This window comes from Ranitomeya imitator, chromosome 1 (assembly GCF_032444005.1).
Source record: "Ranitomeya imitator isolate aRanImi1 chromosome 1, aRanImi1.pri, whole genome shotgun sequence".
Taxonomy (NCBI): domain Eukaryota; kingdom Metazoa; phylum Chordata; class Amphibia; order Anura; family Dendrobatidae; genus Ranitomeya; species Ranitomeya imitator.
In genome coordinates this window covers 187005704-187022405 of record NC_091282.1, presented here as the reverse complement: position 1 = coordinate 187022405, position 16702 = coordinate 187005704, and the positions used below count along the sequence as shown (strand labels likewise).

The 16702-nt window shown below is 41.9% G+C and overlaps 1 protein-coding gene across 3 annotated transcripts in view; it reads left to right on the top strand.

Moving 5' to 3' along the window:
- EPB41L4A (erythrocyte membrane protein band 4.1 like 4A) overlaps window positions 1-16702 on the top strand; it is a 466075-nt gene that overhangs the window by 435210 nt on the left and 14163 nt on the right. For all 3 annotated transcript variants that reach the window (XM_069752770.1, XM_069752780.1, XM_069752789.1), the window contains 3 exons: window positions 2915-3034; window positions 4741-4788; window positions 7801-7869. In XM_069752770.1, coding sequence (XP_069608871.1) covers window positions 2915-3034; window positions 4741-4788; window positions 7801-7869 — 237 coding nt within the window. The remainder of the gene's footprint in view (window positions 1-2914; window positions 3035-4740; window positions 4789-7800; window positions 7870-16702) is intronic.

Below are 16702 nucleotides of genomic sequence, written 5' to 3'. Positions count from 1 at the left end.
CCCCTGAGCCATGATGAGTCTGGCTTTTTGGCTTGCCTCATATTCAGATAATAAAAGCACGTGGCCAAAGTTATTACCCAAACTATACACAACACCCTGGTCATGATATGATAGCTCCCTGTATATTCTCATGGTGCATTTAAAGAATCTGATTTCTAATGATGAAAAAAATCACCAATTGAAAAAATGTAACGTATTAATGTTTTAATTTAAGAAACAATAATAGACAAAAATATATACGGTGTTTATATATATATATATATATATATATATATATATATATATATATATATATATATATATATATATATATATATTAAATAGTGTACAATATGAAAAATTATATAAAAGGTTTTGATATTTTCAATCTATAAACACTAGAGGGAGCAGCTGCTGACATTTGTCATGAAAACATAGTGCTAGCTCGCTTTATGACTGCAGTAAATGTGGGCGGGTGTTGGCAGAAGGAGGGGGGAGGATTAAGTTTGGGATCACAGTGGTGACTGCAATGTGATCCTGACATGTGGCCATAGTCACTGAGGATGGCTGTCAGGGCTGATTCTGGCTTTTTTTGCAACTGAAACAAAAATTGAAATGGCGCCCCATCCCCACAGTGCAATATAAAGATGCAGTGAATAAGCGCAATTCCTCCATATTTTTGTGTGGATTTTATTAACGCCATTCATGGTTTGATAAAATTGACTTGTCATCATGATTCTCCAGGTCAGTGTGATTACCGTGGTACCAAACTTGGCATGGTTTGTGGCATCATTCTTTTGGGGAAGTGGGGTGAACCCAAAAATTATTTTGGGGAATTATTTTTCTGTTAAAGGCATTTACTGTAACGGTTAATCAATTTTATATTTAGGCCGGACAAATGAAGCAACTGATGATTTATTTTTATATGAATTTCTTTATTTTAATGGAATGAAGGGGGAATTCACATTTTGTTTTTACATTTTTTTTTTTTTTTTTTTTTTTACTTTTTCCTTGCTTTTCTACTGCACCTCTGCACACTGATTCAGCTCTGCTCAATCAGTGTAAAGCCTCATTCAGACACCAGTGATATATGGTGATGTCGGAATGGTGCTTTACTGCTATGCCTCCAGTGCTCATCAGAAGAAATGTCTTTGTCGTTGGCTACTGCGCCCTGCACATTAAAGCTGAATGTGCTGAGAGCACTGTAACCATTGGCAAAGTAATTGCTTCTTTACACTGACATAGCAGAGCTCAGTCGGTGTTCTGTGCACAGCAGTGTGATGAATACAGGCCTGAAAACTGACTGTGAGAACACGTCGGCAGCCTGGTGCTATACGGCTAATGGCAGATTACCGATCTGTTCTCACTGCTGGAAGAAGTCACCACCGCAGCACTGATCAAAGTAGGTAACTTCTTCCAGCAGTAAAAACAGCTCAGTATTCTGACATATTAGTAAAATACCAAGAGGCCGGTTCTCACTGCCGCTGCCTGATGCCTGAACCTCCTGTCACTGCTGCAAGTAGCGGTGATGAAGGGGAACTGCAGCTCAGCGCACAGCGCTGGGCTACGGTAAGATGGCACCTGGATCCAGTGTGGCGGGCATGGAGAGTTCATAGCGGAGGTAGCTACAGTATAGGAGATGTGGTTGGACACCGATCGCAGTCTCCGATGGCCTTGAGCTGCCGTATGTGTGTCTTATAAGTGTTGTGCTCTGTTATGCACCAGAAAATAAAAATAATAGTCCCACGTGTCTGAAGAAAAAAATGATAAAAAACCTAAATGTTAAAATAGAAAATTTTACTTGTTTAAAATGTTTTCATATAATTAATAAAAAAAAAGTATACACTCCTTTAAGGGATCACCCTTGATATGTACAGTCTTATTGGCTTTGTCTGACCATGTAGAGCTGCTCCAGTTCATGGTCGTCACATATCACAGCTCCTGGCCAGGGAAGGAAGAATAAGAATGTATACAGATGACACAGCAGCTACTGATTCTGCTGTGTCTCCACCCTCCTGGGCTAGTTATAAATCAAGTCAGTGACATATAAGCTCAGCGGTGACCAGGAGCATCTATGTCACGGACTTGATTTATGATGAGCTCAGGGGGCTGGAGAAATTGCTCCTGTGATAAAACAGGCAGGGAAATGTGTTACCTCACAGAAAGAGCCAGCTGTGTGCCCCTGCTGTGTTTTCGGTATAGTGGTATAAGTGAATTGTGCTTCTCCTGTGGTATGTACCGAGCAAGAACTGGAACAGCTCTGCATAGTCGGACACAGCAAATATCACAGTACATAGCAGGGGCAGTTACAAGATTATCACATCTAATTAGGCAACTTATTATTATTCCAAGATTTATTAAATAAAAAGTATTTTGAGGGACAACCCCTTTAAGCACACTTAACTATTTTTACCCTGACGGCCTCTTTAATTTTGATGCACCCTTAGATTCATCTCTTTTTGTGTCCATATAGCTGTATGATGCGTGCTGTAAGCAGTGTCTGTTTAGTCAGCTAGTTATAAATCCCAGTCGCATGTTTTTTGAGGTTCCATTGGGGATACACAAGCCCAACATGGACTATAGTAAACTATACTGCACGTATGGCTGTATATTACTGCTTCAGCTGTTAATGACTATTTATTAATATTAATTAGGACCTAAATAACCAGAAATATGCAGAGCAAACCTTTCTGTAGAATATAGGCCTTTTCTATATAAGCCAAATGTTTCTAACATGGATGTTTTCCAGTGTTTCCTGTTGTTTCTTACTAAGACTCAACGTTTCCCCTGTAATTCACAAGTCCGACTTTCATTTCTTTAGACCCTGATGCAATTCTCTAAAACAAGCACAGCGGCAAAATGACATAGTAGCAAAAGCATTAGTCCCATGATTGCACTCGCTTCAGTGGAAACATACAGAATTCATTTATTGCAGGTTACGGCAGGAAAATGACATGGTGGATTCTGCTCCGCAGTGGGAAGCTGTATTAAGGAGGCAGAAAGAGAAAAACCAGGGCGACCCGAATTTCCGGAAGTCAAGACATCGGTCTCGATCGTATGTTAAGTATAAGTGTATAGTTTGTTTGTAGGTCCGGATCCATTTTACTCATTCACCGAACCTGAGTAACTGCATTTCTTTCTGAGTGAAACTGCTCAGTGATATTTGAGCAAAGAATTATTATCCTTAGACCAATAAATAAATCTTCCTATCATGGGGGCTAGTAGGAGGGTTTTATTATCAGCAATGAATGCACTGCTCCAGCGGTTTTATTATTTCAGCTCTGGAGTGGTGCCACTAATGTAAGTTCCCTGATCCTAGTATTATACTCACCAGCCGCCATCTTCTGCTTTTCCTGGCACCGCTCTTGTCCTGATCCTGCAATATTGTAACCACAATTTCTGACTGACCAGAAGTCGGAGGTAATGATCAGAAGCCATCAACGTAAGTCTATAAGAACCTCGTTCTGGCTCTTACAGATGTAGGCCACCTTCATATGGTCAGTATTTGTTGGCTAAAACCAGGAGTGGGTGATAAATGCAGAAGTGATGATGTGTTTCTATTATACTTTTCCTCTGATTGTTCTTCTCCTGGTCTTGGTTACAAATGCTGAGGTAAAATACTGACCAAATACTGATCGTGTGAACGTGGCCTTACATTGTGTAGTGACTTCCGGCTCACCTAGCAAACACTGGAGCGATCTGGCAGGTCACAACCTGCAGAAGGACGACCGGAAGGGCAGCGATAACAGAAGAAGATGGCGGCTTGTGAGTATAGTACCAGGGTTAGGGAACTTAGATTAGTGACACTACTCCAGAGGCAAACGAAAAAAAACACTAGAGTGGTGCTTAAAGGGAGTATTCTTAAGTATTCTTAAAGGGGTTGTTCCCTTTTAAGGGAACCCGGCTGCAAGTTATTGTAGAGAAACAAGCCGCCCTCTACTCACATTCCCCAGGTCCACTGGTTGTGTGTCAAACGTTTGGCGTTGGATGTGGCAATGACATCTCGTCGACAGTGAGATCAGCAGCTTTGCTGTGGCAGACAGGACACCCCCGTCAGAGCCGCTCGGTGCACTGGTGGGCTATGGACATGACGTCAGCACCACATCCAAGGCCAGACTCTGGGAGCATAAGTGGAGACTCACTAGTGTACTCGGGAGAAGTAAGTACAGCGCGGTTTGTTTCTTTATAATAACTCAAGTGGAGAGATTAATTTACTAATTGTGAACAACTCCTTTAATTCTAGTTATGCTTTAACACAACATATTAACAACAAATGTAATAATGGACTTTCTGCGTCTCTGAATTTTATAAAGAGCTGATACAGATCTAATGGTAACTGTAGAGATAGGTGATGTTTGTTAACTGTCTTAATGGAACACTAAACAAGAAGTGAATGTAGAAAGTGTACAGGAGAACTTGCAGCAGAATGTCGGTGTCGGCCTCTAGCTCCTCTCTTCATCTGTACATAGAACTTTATAAGCACTAACTGCCATCTATCTCAGTAATGGGAAAACCTGTCTTCACTGAATACAGATTTTACCACTGAATAGAATGAACGATCGGTCCAGGAGGAGAAAGAAGCCGATTTCTCTGATCAGAAGTTGCTTATTTCCACTTGTTCTTTGCTACTCAGAAGAGATTTATTATATAACTTGTAAATCTCTGATCTATCGGATCACTATGGCATGAAACAAACAACAGATCTGCCGGTATATAAATCCTAAGTAATTCATTGTTTTTTTTTTCTTTCTTTTTTGTCAGGAGAAGCCCAGATGTCCAAGCGAAAGAAGAACTGTGGAAACATATTCAGTAAGATTTCACTATTTCCTCTTGTATGGCAGAAGGTTTATGGTGTTTTAAACACAAAAAAATATTGTACGCTAAGAAACCTGCTAATATTATTGTGGGACAAAGAAATAAAAGCCCCCCTTTATACTCATTACTACTCATCATCAAATGCTTATCCCCAGTAACAGCCCCCTTGTATAAAAGTCTCATTCCTCACACATTAGACCATAGAACATCATCTTATCACTTCTTTTATTGCTTCTTTTGGGGTCTTGCTTTCTATAAGAATACCAGGTGACTTTGCGGTCTTATAGATAACACTTCATTAGGAAAAAAAATGCAAATTAGCTCTCTCCAGGAAGGAAAGAAAACTGTTTTGGCAGCACCACCTAGCAGAGGTACCATGTACTGCCATTTCAGCCTTGCAATGTTATTCCGACATCCTTCTACTGGGTGGAACTACTTAGATAGTTTTTATTTCTCCTCTCCTTGAATGCATGTTTTCTTCTGTTCATACCCACTAAAACCAGTATGTCCAGTGATCATGATGCTGTGGTGACATACATCAGAGAGGCTAGTGACATTAGTGGTTTTGATAGAACATAATAATTGGTTTGTACTGGGTGCTATAACCACTGTAACCAGCATTTCCTAAGGAAGGATTGGTATTGATCTCTGCAGGTTGAATTTACAGTGACTTGCGAAACTATTATAACCTCCCTTGGCTTTTTTCCTATTTTGTCACATTACAACCTATGTTGAAATATTTTTGTGATCCGATTGGTGTGTAATGCATCAGCACTAAATAGTCTAAGTTAGCGAAGTGAGAAAAATATAGGCATAAATTAAATTTATGGGATGAAATACCCTAAAATTGGCATGTGCATATTTATTCACGAGTTTTGCTATGAAGTCTCTTAAACATTTCTGGTGCAAGCAATTACCTTCATAAGTCACATGTTTAGTCACCTTTCCTTTCTGCCTACACAACCACAATAAGGGTATGTGCACACGTTGCAGATTCGTGTGTGGATTTTTCCACGCAGATTCTGAAAAATCCGCAGGCAAAACCCCCTGCGTCTTACCTGTGGATTTACCGCGTTTTTTGTGCAGATTTTTTGTGCGGACAGCTCATCACCCCAAGAACACCATCCCCACAGTGAAACTTGGTGGTGGCAGCATCATGATGTGGGGATGTTTTATGGCAGCAGGGACAGGGAAAATGGTCCAAGTCAAGGGGAAGATGGATGTTGTGAAATACAGGGATATTCTTAAGCAAAACCGGTTTCAGTCTGTCAGTGATTTGAGACTGGGATGGAGGTTCACCTTCCAGCAAGATAGTGACCCAAAGCATACTTTGGGTCATCGTTTTATACACTGGAGTGGTTTAAGGGGAAACGTGTAAATGTTTTGCAGAGGCCTTATTAAAGCCCAGATCTTAATCCATTTGAGAACCTATGGTTAGACTTGAAGATTGCCGTTCACCAGGGGAAACCATCTAACTTAAAGGACCTGGAGCAGTTTTGCCTTGAGGAATGGGTAAAAATCCCAATGGCAAGATGTAGAAAGCTCATAGAGACTTATCGAAAAGGACTTGCAGCTGTAATTGCAAAAAGAGGCTCTACAAAGTAATGACTTTATAGGGGTGAATAGTTATGTACACTGAAGTTTTCATTTATGTTTCCTATTTGTTGTTTGATTCACAAGAAAGATCAAATGTTCACAGTTGTAGGTATGTTCTTTACATGAACTGATGCAAACTCTCAAAAAGACCAGTGAAATTTCAGGTTGTGAGGTAGCAAAACACGAAAAATGCCAAGGAGGTGAATACTTTCACAAGCCACTGTAGCTGACAAGCCACTGTACCACGGACAAGGTGATGATGTCACACATTATTAAATTGGTACATTGGTATCAGATATTTCTGTTTTAACTTCAAACTTGGAAAGTTCCTGACCCCTATAACAGCTAGCTCTAATGTGTCCCAAATCTACTGCCAGCATAATTATACAGAAGCAGTTTATTAAAGGGGTTGTCTCACTATGGTCTCGTCTAGTCATACTTCTTTTTATCTAAGTGTTCTTTCCACGCTTATCACTGATAAAACACATAACACTTATAATTTTATGGTACAGTTCATTTTCTGTGGGGTTTTTAATCATGGGGACAAGATGCAAGTCACAGATGAAAATCACGCATACAAGTATTATGGGTCAAGTATTTTGGAAATCAAGGCAACACATGGATTTTTAACATTGCAATAGGTATGAGAAGCTTTGCAAAGTTTTTTTTTTTTCAGACGAGAAAATCAGTGATGGTAAAAACAGACACACTGATGAAACACTGATGAAACTGATGAAAATCTGATCTAGCACACTAATGAAAATTATTTTTTTCCCACAAATGAGAAAGTGTATGGACGTCTGAATGGGGTTTTTACACAGCCATATTGGGTGGCTCAGTGGTTAGCACTGTTTCTGCAAGGAGTTTGTAGGTTTTCCCCGTGTTTGGGTGGGTTTCCTACCAGGTTCTCCGGTTTCCTCCCACATTCCAAACACATACTGATAGGGAATAATAGATGTGAGGTCCAATGGGGACAGTGATTATAATATCTGTAACACACTGTGGAATTAATGGCGCCATATAAGTGAGTAAAAATAAAATATTGCTGGTTGCATAAAATAATCACTTGACCTGCCTCATTTGACTTTAAGAAACAGACGCTTTAATGTAAGCTTCCAATTTATCAACCTCAGTGTCTACTCTAAAAGGAAAAATAGTCAGAAAGTAGAGGTGCTGATGATGTCTGCGGAATAAAAACCAGTCCATTACTGTTCTACCGCATACAGAATGCAAAGGACGAAGCTACCAGTGCCATCAAAAGCTACTGGTAAAATGTGAGACTTATGGCAAAGTCCATCAGCTGTGCTCTCAATCTGCATGTATGTCATTAGTAACAATTATCAGCCCCGCACTAGATATCTTTATATGTAAGTACGCAGATATTTAGATCTGGAAATTGTTCTTTTTCAGGAAGGAACTGGTCGACCCGTCAGGTTTATCCGCAGAACAATTAAAGGAAATTCCGTACATGAAGATAGAGTAAGTTAATTAACCTAAATGCACCCTTGCTGCAAGCTGAAGGCCTCTTAAAATAATACTGCAAGAGCAAAACCTGAATATGAAACTGTGTAATGCAGATGGACAGAAGTGCCACAACCACAAAAGCACTCTTGTTGATACAGCAGCAATGCAGTCACATGCATGTAAACCCTGTGTAATGTGAACTTGTAATCGTGCAATATCCTGAACCTGCTTCTTCCATTGACTGTCCTGTTAGCAAGAAGAGGAGAAGAATAGGCAGAATAGTCACCAAAAAAGATGCAGGATCAGGATACACCCAGCCTGTTAATTTAGTCCGTAAATATGGAGACCTTCATTTAAGCTGAAGACACAAAAAAAAAAAAACAAAGACTTTTTGCAAAGTTGCTTTCCTGTCTATTGTATATAATAATTGTAAAAGTGTTCAAACCCTTTATGATTGGAATTGTGTTGTGAGAGGAAACCTTTGATGGGTGATCTGAGTTTTGAGACTCTTCTAATCTGAAGACTACAGGTTTCCTTAAAGAGATTATCAGGCTAGAAATGTGTAACAATAAAAAAAATAAGCCTTTGTTATTCAAACCTCCCACCCCGACACTCCAGAACCTCTGGTCCTTGTAGTCCGGCAGAGGTGATATCGCAGCAATATCATTCAGATGATCGAGTCACTTGATGTCATCGCTGCAGGGGGTGCAGGGACAATTGGAGTAGCATTGCTGGTATGGCAGGGTATCAATAGGTAAGTAATGGTTATTTTATTATTTTACACAATTCCTGCCATTAATTTTAACATGTGCCTGCACTTTAAGGTGTAACCCTAGCCACAGCAGCTGTTATGAGGCTGCACACCGCACAAAGTAAACATACAATGGAAGATGCACAGTATTATGTAAATTGCACACTGCGCATCCTCCATAGTCCTGGGAATATCTACTACACTATTCTATACATTTTTGTGGACCAAAGAAAATTGTTTTGAACTCCACCTGGCCAATGTACACATTTTTTTAAAATCAGATCATTTTTTATTGTGAAATATAAAATGATTGGAACTATAGATGACAATACAAAATATACAGGTGATTGCTTGAAAAGAAAATTTTCAAATACAAATTCAATTCCAACATTTCACTATTGAGACAGCTATCTTGATCAGATCTGTGAGTATTATGATAGGAATAACATAGGAAGGAAAAGCAAGATATCTTAGTAAAAGGTACTTTTCGGACCATAAGACTCACTCTAAATTTTCAGAAGGAAAATAGGGGAAAAAAACATGTCAAATGGGGGTCAGTCTTACAGTCCAAATTTGGCTTACCAGGGAAGGGATCGGCACAGGTAGAGGAGTGGTCACAGGGGTCATTCGGTGGTCCAGGCTGGTGGGGTGGCCTTCGGGAATTCCCATCCCAGGCTGGTGCGAGATTTGAATCTGAGCATGCGCCGCCCTTGGTAGCCATCTTTCTGGAGGCCACCACATCGCAGCAACGGAGCTGCGGGGGCTTCCAGGCTTTGACGAAATACCGGCTGAACCCCCCATGCAGCACAGAGCCCCGACACCACCACACCACAAAGCACAGCTACAGCCGCACCAACCTAAGAAGGGAGGCTGCATCGGGGCCGCCGCCACATTTGTAAGTATATTGCAACCATAAGACGCACCCCCATTTTCCCCCCAAATTTTTTTGGGGAAAAGTGCATCTTATGGTCTGAACAATATGGTATGTGCAGTCATGGCTGAAAGTGTTGGTGCCCGTGAAATTGTTCCAGAAAATGAAGTATTTCTCCCAGAAAATTATTGCAATTACACATGGTTTGTTACACACGTTTATTTCCATTGTGTGTGTATTGGAACAACACATAAACACAGAGAGAGAAAGGCAATTTGGACATAATTTCACACAAAACCCCCAATATGGGCTGAAAAAATTGTTGGCACCTTGCCAAAATTGTGAATAAACCACTCTGTTTCAAGCATGTGATGCTCATTCAAACTCATCTGTGGCAAGTAACAGGTGTGGGAAATATGAAAATCACACCTGAAATCAGAAAAAAGTGGAGAAGTTGATTCAATCTTTGCATTGTGTGTTTGTGTGTGCCACACTAAGCCTGGAGAACAGATAGAAGAGAAGAGAACTATATCGGGACTTGAGAAACAAAATTATTGAAAAATACAAGGTTACAAGTCCATCTCCAGAGATCCTGATGTACCTTTGGCGCTGTAGCTAATTACCCTTGTCTTGGACGGCAGAGAAAAATTGATGAAAGGTTGCAACCCAGGATAGTACGGATGGTGGATAAGTAGCTCCAATTTTCCAAGGTGCACCAGTGTCACCGCAAACTATTCGTCAACATTTGAATTAACTGAAACGCTATGACAGGAGTCCAAGGAGGACCCCAATGCTAACACAGAGACATAAAAACTAGACTTCAGTTTGATAAAATGTAGTTGAGTAAGCCAAAATACTTCTGGGAAAGTGCCTTGTGGACAAATGAGACCAAGATAAAGCTTTTTGGTAAAGTATACATCATTCTGTTTGTGGAAAACGGAATGAGACCTATAAAGAAAATAACATAATAAACTACAGTCAAATGTCGTGGAAGTTCAGATCTTTTGGGGTTGTTTTGCTGACTCTGGCACAAGGCATCATGAAATCTGAAGATTACCATAGGATTTTGGATCGCAATGTAGTGCTCCGTCTCAGAAAGCTGGGTTTGCGTCCTAGGTTATGAGTCTTCCAGCAAGACAATGACCCCAAACATACTTTAAAGGCCCCATCACACTTAGCGACGCTAAAGCGATCCTGACAACGATACGACCTGTCAGGGATCGTTGCTGCGTCCTCATGTGGTCGCTGGTGAGATGTCAAACAGTGAGATCTTCCCAATGATGCAGCAGCTATGCGGCGAGCTGTAGCGACCTGTACAACGATGTCGTTGGTCGTTGTGACCCTGTCACATGGCAGCTATTATGACGATTCAGACCTCGATGAGGGATGTCCTGTGTGACGTTGTAGTCACACAGGCGTGCATTTGCGTTGCCTTTTCCGCGCCCATTCAGTTCCGATTGGTGGTCGCTACTGCGTTCTGATTGGTGGCAGCCTTGCCAAATAAATTAAGGAAAAATGAAAACGCATTTGAGACCCCAAACGATACCTACCGTGCACAAAATATAGGTGTCAGAAGAACCGTTGAAGAATAGATAAATCGAAGAGGAGTCGCAGGCCGGAGAACTCTACAACGATCTGCAAACCACCACGCGGTCAGGAACAAAGGATGGAAGCGCTACTATGTCGCCTTCTGTTGAAGGCATGACCGCCAATCAGAACGCAGTAGCGACCACCAATCGGAGCGGAGGGGTGCGGAAAAGGCAACGCAAATGCACGCCTATGTCGGTGTCTGAGTCGTCAACGAAGTCGTTGGTAAGGTGTCAAACACAGAGATGTGTGCTACCCAGCGGGACCTCAACGATCAAAAAAAGGTCCAAGCCATTCCGACACGACCAGCGATCTCACAGCAGGGGCCTGGTCGCTGCTATGTGTCAAACATAGCGAGATCGCTACTGAGGTCGCTGTTGCGTCACAAAACTTGTGACTCAGCAGCGATCTCGCTAGCGACCTCGCTAAGTTTGAAGGTACCTTAAGAAGCACCCACAATTGGACTGAAATGAAGCACTGGAGAGTTCTGAAGTGGCCAGCAATGAGTCTAGATCTAAAGGTACCTTCACACTAAGCGACGCTGCAGCGATACCGACAACGATCCGGATCGCTGCAGCGTCGCTGTTTGGTCGCTGGAGAGCTGTCACACGGACAGCTCTCCAGCGACCAACGATGCCGGTAACCAGGGTAAACATCGGGTTACTAAGCGCAGGGCCGCGCTTAGTAACCCGATGTTTACCCTGGATACCATCCTAAAAGTAAAAAAAAAACAAACGCTACATACTTACCTACTGCTGTCTGTCCCCGGCGCTGTGCTTCTCTGTACTGGCTGTGAGCACAGCGGCCGGAAAGCAGAGCGGTGACGTCACCGCTGTGCTTTCCGGCCGCTGTGCTCACAGTGAGTGCAGGAAAGCACAGCGCCGGGGACAGACAGCGGAAGGTAAGTATGAACTGTTTTGTTTTTTTACTTTTAGGATGGTAACCAGGGTAAACATCGGGTTACTGAGCGCGGCCCTGCGCTTAGTAACCCGATGTTTACCCTGGTTACCAGCGAAGACATCGCTGAATCGGTGTCACACATGCCGATTCAGCGATGTCAGCAGGAGAGCCAGCGACCAAAGAAAGTGCTGGCCCTCTAGCCCCGACCAACGACATCACAGCAGGATTCTGATCGCTGCTGGGTGTCAAACTGAACGATATCGCTAGCGAGGACGCTGCAACGTCACGGATCGCTAGCGATATCGTTTAGTGTGAAGGTACCTTAAATCCCATTGAACACCTGTGGAGAGATCATAAAATTGCTGTTGGGAGAAGACACCGTTCAAATATGAGAGAACTGGAGCAGTTTGCAAAAGAAGAGAGGTCCAAAACTCCAGTTGAAAGTTGAAATAAGCTTGTTGATGGTTATAGGAAGTGGTTATATTTCTAAAGGGTGTGGAACCAAATATGAAGTTGAGGGTGCCAACAATTTTGTCCAATGTGCCTTTTTCTCTCTGTTTTTTGTGTTGTTACAGTACACACAAAGGAAATACACACGTTTAGAACAAAACATGTGTATTAGTTTTCTAGGAGAAATACTTCATTTTCTGGAACAATTTCAAGGGTGCCAACACTGTCAACCATGACTGTAACATAGTAACATAGTAACATAGTTAGTAAGGCCGAAAAAAGACATTAGTCCATCCAGTTCAGCCTATATTCCATCATAATAAATACCCAGATCTACGTCCTTCTACAGAACCTAATAATTGTATGATACAATATTGTTCTGCTCCAGGAAGACATCCAGGCCTCTCTTGAACCCCTCGACTGAGTTCGCCATCACCACCTCCTCAGGCAAGCAATTCCAGATTCTCACTGCCCTAACAGTAAAGAATCCTCTTCTATGTTGGTGGAAAAACCTTCTCTCCTCCAGACGCAAAGAATGCCCCCTTGTGCCCGTCACCTTCCTTGGTATAAACAGATCCTCAGCGAGATATTTGTATTGTCCCCTTATATACTTATACATGGTTATTAGATCGCCCCTCAGTCGTCTTTTTTCTAGACTAAATAATCCTAATTTCGCTAATCTATCTGGGTATTGTAGTTCTCCCATCCCCTTTATTAATTTTGTTGCCCTCCTTTGTACTCTCTCTAGTTCCATTATATCCTTCCTGAGCACCGGTGCCCAAAACTGGACACAGTACTCCATGTGCAGTCTAACTAGGGATTTGTACAGAGGCAGTATAATGCTCTCATCATGTGTATCCAGACCTCTTTTAATGCACCCCATGATCCTGTTTGCCTTGGCAGCTGCTGCCTGGCACTGGCTGCTCCAGGTAAGTTTATCATTAACTAGGATCCCCAAGTCCTTCTCCCTGTCAGATTTACCCAGTGGTTTCCCGTTCAGTGTGTAATGGTGATATTGATTCCTTCTTCCCATGTGTATAACCTTACATTTATCATTGTTAAACCTCATCTGCCACCTTTCAGCCCAAGTTTCCAACTTATCCAGATCCATCTGTAGCAGAATACTATCTTCTCTTGTATTAACTGCTTTACATAGTTTTGTATCATCTGCAAATATCGATATTTTACTGTGTAAACCTTCTACCAGATCATTAATGAATATGTTGAAGAGAACAGGTCCCAATACCGACCCCTGCGGTACCCCACTGGTCACAGCGACCCAGTTAGAGACTATACCATTTATAACCACCCTCTGCTTTCTATCACTAAGCCAGTTACTAACCCATTTACACACATTTTCCCCCAGACCAAGCATTCTCATTTTGTGTACCAACCTCTTGTGCGGCACGGTATCAAACGCTTTGGAAAAATCGAGATATACCACGTCCAATGACTCACCGTGGTCCAGTCTATAGCTTACCTCTTCATAAAAACTGATTAGATTGGTTTGACAGGAGCGATTTCTCATAAACCCATGCTGATATGGAGTTAAACAGTTATTCTCATTGAGATAATCCAGAATAACATCCCTCAGAAACCCTTCAAATATTTTACCAACAATAGAGGTTAGACTTACTGGCCTATAATTTCCAGGTTCACTTTTAGAGCCCTTTTTGAATATTGGCACCACATTTGCTATGCGCCAGTCCTGCGGAACAGATCCTGTCGCTATAGAGTCCCTAAAAATAAGAAATAATGGTTTATCTATTACATTACTTAGTTCTCTTAGTACTCGTGGGTGTATGCCATCCGGACCCGGAGATTTATCTATTTTAATCTTATTTAGCCGGTTTCGCACCTCTTCTTGGGTTAGATTGGTGACCCTTAATATAGGGTTTTCATTGTTTCTTGGGATTTCACCTAGCATTTCATTTTCCACCGTGAATACCGTGGAGAAGAAGGTGTTTAATATGTTAGCTTTTTCCTCGTCATCTACAACCATTCTTTCCTCACTATTTTTTAAGGGGCCTACATTTTCAGTTTTTATTCTTTTACTATTGATATAGTTGAAGAACAGTTTGGGATTAGTTTTACTCTCCTTAGCAATGTGCTTCTCTGTTTCCTTTTTGGCAGCTTTAATTAGTTTTTTAGATAAAGTATTTTTCTCCCTATAGTTTTTTAGAGCTTCAATGGTGCCATCCTGCTTTAATAGTGCAAATGCTTTCTTTTTACTGTTAATTGCCTGTCTTACTTCTTTGTTTAGCCACATTGGGTTTTTCCTATTTCTAGTCCTTTTATTCCCACAAGGTATAAACCGCTTACACTGCCTATTTAGGATGTTCTTAAACATTTCCCATTTATTATCTGTATTCTCATTTCTGAGGATATTGTCCCAGTCTACCAGATTAAGGGCATCTCTAAGCTGTTCAAACTTTGCCTTCCTAAAGTTCAATGTTTTTGTGACTCCCTGACAAGTCCCCCTAGTGAAAGACAGGTGAAACTGCACAATATTGTGGTCGCTATTTCCTAAATGCCCAACCACCTGCAGATTTGTTATTCTGTCAGGTCTATTAGATAGTATTAGGTCTAAAAGTGCTGCTCCTCTGGTTGGATTCTGCACCAATTGTGAAAGATAATTTTTCTTGGTTATTAGCAGAAACCTGTTGCCTTTATGGGTTTCACAGGTTTCTGTTTCCCAGTTAATATCCGGGTAGTTAAAGTCCCCCATAACCAGGACCTCATTATGGGTTGCAGCTTCATCTATCTGCTTTAGAAGTAGACTTTCCATGCTTTCTGTTATATTTGGGGGTTTGTAACAGACCCCAATGAGAATTTTGTTACCATTTTTCCCTCCATGAATTTCAACCCATATGGACTCGACATCCTCATTCCCTTCGCTAATATCCTCCCTTAAAGTGGACTTTAGACAAGACTTTACATAGAGACAAACCCCTCCTCCTCTCCGATTTTTACGATCCTTTCTAAACAGACTGTAACCCTGTAAGTTAACTGCCCAGTCATAGCTTTCATCTAACCATGTCTCGGTTATTCCCACTATGTCAAAGTTACCTGTAGATATTTCTGCTTCTAGTTCTTCCATCTTGTTTGTCAGGCTTCTGGCGTTTGCGAGCATGCAGTTTAGAGGATTTTGTTTTGTTCCAATCTCCTCACTGTGGATTGTTTAGGGGTAGGGGTAGGGTTAGGGTTTCGGTATGTGCACACGTATTCTAATCCTCTGAGGATTTTTCCGCTGCGGATTTGATAAATCCGCAGTGCTAAACCGCTGCGGATTTATGGCGGATTTACCATGTTTTTTCTGCGCATTTCAATGCGGTTTTACAACAGCGATTTTCTATTTGAGCAGTTGTAAAACCGCTGCGGAATCCGCAGAAATAAGTGACATGCTGCGGAATGTAAACCGCTGCGTTTCCGTGCAGTTTTTCTGAAGTATGTGTACAGCGATTTTTGTTTTCCATAGGTTTGCATTGAACTGTAAACTCATGGGAAACTGCTGCGGATCCGCAGCGTTTTCCGCAGCGTGTGCACATACCTTTAGAATTAGGCTATGTGCACACGGTGTGGATTGGCCGCTGCGGATCCGCAGCAGAGTTCCATCAGGTTTACAGTACCATGTAAACATATGGAAAGCCAAATCCGCTGTGCCCATGGTGCGGAAAATACCGCGTGGGAACGCTGCGTTGTATTTTCCGCAGCATATCAATTCTTTGTGCGGATTCCGCAGCGTTTTACACCTGTTCCTCAATAGGAATCCGCAGGTGAAATCCGGACAAAAAACACTGGAAATCCGCGGTAAATCCGCAGGTAAAACACAGTGCCTTTTACCCGCGGATTTTTCAAAAATGGTGCTGAAAAATCTCATACGAATCCGCAACGTTGGCACATAGCCTTAGGGCTAGGGTTGGGTTGGAATTAGGGTTGTGGTTAGGGTTAGGGGTGTGTTGGGGTTACGGGTGTGTTGGGGTTAGGGTTGTGATTAGGGTTACTGCTACAGTTGGGATAAGGGTTAGGGGTGTGTTGGAGTTAGAATTGAGGGGTTTCCACTGTTTAGGCACATCAGGGGGTCTCCAAACGCAACATGGCGCCACCATTGATTCCAGCCAATCTTGTATTCAAAAAGTCAAATGGTGCTCCCTCACTTCCGAGCCCCGACGTGCACCCAAACAGTGGTTTACCCCCACATATGGGGTACCAGCATACTCAGGACAAACTGCGCAACAATTACTGGGGTCCAATTTCTCCTGTTACCCTTGTCAAAATAAAGAAATGCT